This window comes from Gymnoscopelus microlampas, assembly GCF_963454915.1.
Source record: "Gymnoscopelus microlampas genome assembly, chromosome: 6".
Classification (NCBI taxonomy): Eukaryota; Metazoa; Chordata; class Actinopteri; order Myctophiformes; family Myctophidae; genus Gymnoscopelus; species Gymnoscopelus microlampas.
In genome coordinates, this window is record NC_139943.1 from 44,645,472 (window position 1) to 44,650,102 (window position 4,631).

Below are 4,631 nucleotides of genomic sequence, written 5' to 3' on the forward strand. Positions count from 1 at the left end.
CACACACACACACACACACACACACACACACACACACACACACACACACAGAAAAATAGAGACGCAGATGTACTACTATTGAACAGCTTAGTCACTGGGCAGAAGCAAGCACAAGCGTCCATAACACACTGACCACATGAATATACACCTGTCCATAGAGCACCGAAGTCTGACGTAATTTACACATCCTACCTGTTTTCCACCCCCGTTCTGAATCCCCATAGACTGAATCCCCATAGAACCGCCTCTCTCTACCCATAGATAGAGAGAGGCGGTTTGACTCTTATGGATATGAAGCATCAACTGACGGAACCTCCTCCCTGACAATATCGCAGACACAATTTGTTTATTTTTGGACCACAATTCTTATATGAGACAATTCTAAGATGACCCAATGTTATTCTCCATAGAGAAATGACTTTACGAACCAGGGGATGAACGAGTGACGTCAGGACTTCTGTACTCTATGGACTCCCAAGACAAGAGAGTGCATGCATGAGTGTGCAAACAAACACATGCACACACATGCATACAAACACCCGACACGCACAACAACACAAATATAGAAACAGTGATGATAGTCAGTGATACCCTGTTACAGTAGGCCTGTACTGCCGGCTGACTGAATCACGCCAGAGACCACAGGCCGTTTGGGACGGAACATCTCTCCCACTCAGACACAAGCCAAGGTTTTATGACTGCTGGCTAGGGAGGAGACAGAACCAGAACAGAGCTACAGAGCGGCATAAATAGAGCTTTGATGGAATCAAGAGACCGAGTCCGACTGAGATGCTCTCTCACTGGAGAGAATGAACAAGAGAAGAGAAGAGAAGAGAAGAGGTGGGGTGGGATGCTTTGCCTGCGGCTGTGCACAGCAAAGGGGATGAGGATGTGAGGATGGGGGTGGAGGACTGGAGTGTGCTGTGATGAGGAGGATATTCAATTCAACTACACAGGGACAGAATGCATTTTTAATCATGGCGCTTCCATTTGTAGACGCAGCCGCAAGGCCGCATAAAGACAGGGGGAACTGTGAGCCTTCCACTCATAACCAACACACAAGGAGAGCTGCTCAGTGGACAAGCAACGCTAAGTCGACTTTGGCCACATTTTCACAGTAGCCAGTGTATACACTTCTGTGAGGCAGAGTCTTCTAAGGTAACATGGGGTGGCTTCCCCAGAACTCAAGACTCCAGGCAACAAGGCGTTCTAGAATGCTGTAAATGGAAAAACTCCTCTACGTATGTCTGTATTTGATTTCTACGCTGTCGCTGACCTTCTGCCCTTGTTTGCTTCTCTCATTCGCTCTCTAAATGTCATTGCCTTTTCTCACAATGCCAAACGCAGGAGTTTCTCTATTGGCCAATATCTTTCGTGTCTACGTTAGCCAACTTCAACTGCATCCATAGGAACACAAGAATGTTGACCTGAAATTGCACCTTCTCCACAAGGCAATTAAATGAATCCACTCGCTATAGCCTTCTACAAGCTTTCAGACCACAGAAGACAATGACCTCCTTTCCTCACAGTGTAGTGAAAGTAAGAAGGCATTTCTTACGGCTTTTCGTGAATCATTCATGTGCGCCGAGTGATAATAAAAAGGCATGTAGGAATAGTCGCCCGGGGGGCGGGGATGGCATTGCCAGAGCTTGTGGAGATCGTGACTCTCTACTGGAAGGTATTGGAGGATGGGAATGGGAGAGTTCTGAGAAATAGTGTTCATTACTGTAATGATTTCAAGTATTCCTCTAATGATCCCCCTGTTTCTATCACCATCTGTGGTAGCAGTCTGAACACACACACACGCACACGCACACGCACACACACACACACACACACACACACACACACACACACACACACACACACACACACACACACACACACACACACACTGTATACTGTGTTTGTGTACCAGTACAGACCTTACAGTTTCAGTACAGAGCAGCTGGGGTTAATTGCCTGACACAACTCTCCTGTGTTGAGCTGCCGATACAACAGCAAGGTAAATCGAGTGTTCCCAAACAAGCTGAAACCCATTTCACTTCCCTCCGCCTTTACTTGATGGTTCACTGGAGACGCCTGTTCTCGGCTTACAGAAGCGTGCGCAAGTCTATAGATTCGCATGTGCATGTGGAGCATTTGTGCATGGAAAGAGGCCAAAGGGCCGATTTGAATGTTTCCAATTTCAGTATGCAAAGTGGTCAGATAACCTTTAGCATCCCACCCTCCTCCAGAAATTAGATAAATAAATAAATAATCTGACTAATTACGATGCTGAGAGGAAATGTAGGGGGTTGGACATTCTGTCTGATTTCCACAGATCGTTGTTTTCAGATGTATTCATTTCACATGTAGCGCATGAATAATACAGACCATGCCGAACCGCACGCTCCGGCCCTCGACAGTCATTTTTACTGAACTCTTGTACGGCAAAATGAATCACATCACATATTGGATAAACGGTTATGAGAAGTTCGCCAACATGGATTGACGAATTCCACCTTCAAATCTCCAAAATGCATCAGTGACACTGGTGCCCTGCAGCACTGATGATGTGAGTGTTTGATGTATGCCGAGGGAGATAGTGTTCAGTGGGAGCGAGCTGTATCCCATGAAAGAACAGATTATGCTTCGCTGTGACAGATGCCTGAGCCTGTAAACATTGTTAAAGGGAAACAGCAGCTTAACGACCAAACTCATTACAGCAGCCGGCAGATCAAAGCGACAGGGAATTCTGACGTTGTATCTGCCGTGCGTGTGTGTGTGCGGGTGTGTGTGTGTGAGTGAGAGTTCGTGTGAGAGAGATTATGCGTTGGCGAGTTTTTGCGCGTGTGCATCATATGCATTTGTATGCAGGTGAGTTTTGTACATACATGTACATACGCGTGTGCCCGCAGGTGTACATGTGAGCATGTCATGCAGAACAGTTTATCATTTCCTCAAGCCTAATGCTTTGTAAACCACAGGGGCCTGAGTAATCTACCTCTAGCCAAGCGTCACGGGCGGCTGAAACACGAACATCACATCCATCATATTTTCTCCACACTCTTGTCCTTCATCTCCCATTTCCTCTGTCTTAGTCATTCCTTTCCTTTACTCAGACAATTCATTCATCACGCAGATTTTGAGACTAAGATATGGAGAGCTTGGACATGCATTTTGTCGTGACTGAATGACTCTCTGTTCCTGCTTGTGTCTATTGGTTACTGAAACAGTCACTCATAGAGTTTTGCCTTGCCTTGCCTTGGGCATACTCATGAATATAAAGTTGATACAACCACAGAAAACACAGTTTCTCCATATGGAAAGATGGTACTGGTAGCTGGATTTTACAGTTTGTCACGGTGCATCAAACCTCCTTGCATGCTGAGTAACCTTCCCTAAGACCAGAAGATTGGAGATTCAGTAAGCTATATGCCTGGATTCAGTCACGCAGGCCTGTTGTCCCGAGTTAGTGTTAAATTCCCTGTTAGATTTGTGGATTACTAGGCAGCTAGCAGCTACAGTGTGCTCTGTCTAAACCAATGTCTATCAACTGTTTCCCACTGCCACTTGCACTGGCAATGAATCAAGGACACAATTAACAGCTTAAGCCCTATACCTGTATACTTTGTTGTAGGGCGAAAATAGTGAAAATAGCCGCGAGCGTCATGTTGTGAGCTTGTAGATCTGCTATTTTCACTGAATGCTTGCCTATTTTTGCCAAATGTTCGCCTACTATGACATGCCCAGAATAGGGTTCATGTGGTTAAAAGACACAATATTCAGAATCCTCCATCACAGCTGTTCGTTATCCACAACCCTACTGTCAGAACAAGTCATGACCCCGTTTTGGATCCTGGCCTGACTAAGAAACAAGGCTCTAAACTACCCGAACATAGAATGTGTGATGTTTAATCAGCTCTTTCTGCCAACGCCGATTAATGAGACAACATCTGGAAAGAGACACGAACATATGCTGGCCTCTGGTCCGCAACTGTAATTATACACAAGAGAGGTCATCCAACTGCCCCCCCCCCCACCCACACACACACACACACACACACACACACACACACACACACACACACACATGCCAAATACCGAAAATAGACGGATGGTGAAGAACCCACCTCTTAAAGCACTCTTTAATGAATCTACTTCACGGTTGGTGAGAGAATAATTCTCTTAGAGAGAAATTATGACCTCAATAATTATTATTGAGGTCAAAAGAAAGGACAAAAAAAGTTTTATGCAAACTTACAAAGACGTCCATGAGCATGTGTTCCAGGGTAACTTCAAAATCATCGAGTCGTCCTGCCAGAGTCATCTTTGGCCTGACAAACAAACCTCACCAAAGAGAAACGTATCGAGCACTTGGGATCGTTTGAGTGAAACGGACTCAATAAAACTTGCGGTGGTTCCACTCTCAAGTTTCAGCTTTTCACAGGAAATGAAGCACCAAGCATGAAACAATATCCCAATTTTGTGATGGGAAATGCCATGACAGTCCAACTTCACTAGTCAAGCCTCTTAGCTCAGTCTCCGTCCGGGGTGGATTCCCAAACAACAGCAAAAATGTGTGGTCCACATCTGGTAAACCAGCAGGGTCAGTGAACAGCTGATTATTGTCACCAAATAACTGAGCA

General features: G+C 45.4%; 1 protein-coding gene across 1 annotated transcript in view; it reads right to left on the reverse strand.

The window, feature by feature from the left end:
• The window catches only part of frmd4a (FERM domain containing 4A), a 102,571-nt gene extending 98,290 nt beyond the window's left edge, over positions 1-4,281 (reverse strand). The window contains exon 1 of the mRNA XM_084059011.1: positions 4,247-4,281. Within this exon, the coding sequence (XP_083915137.1) occupies positions 4,247-4,264 (18 nt within the window). The 5' untranslated portion in view covers positions 4,265-4,281. The remainder of the gene's footprint in view (positions 1-4,246) is intronic.
• Positions 4,282-4,631: the final 350 nt, after the last annotated feature.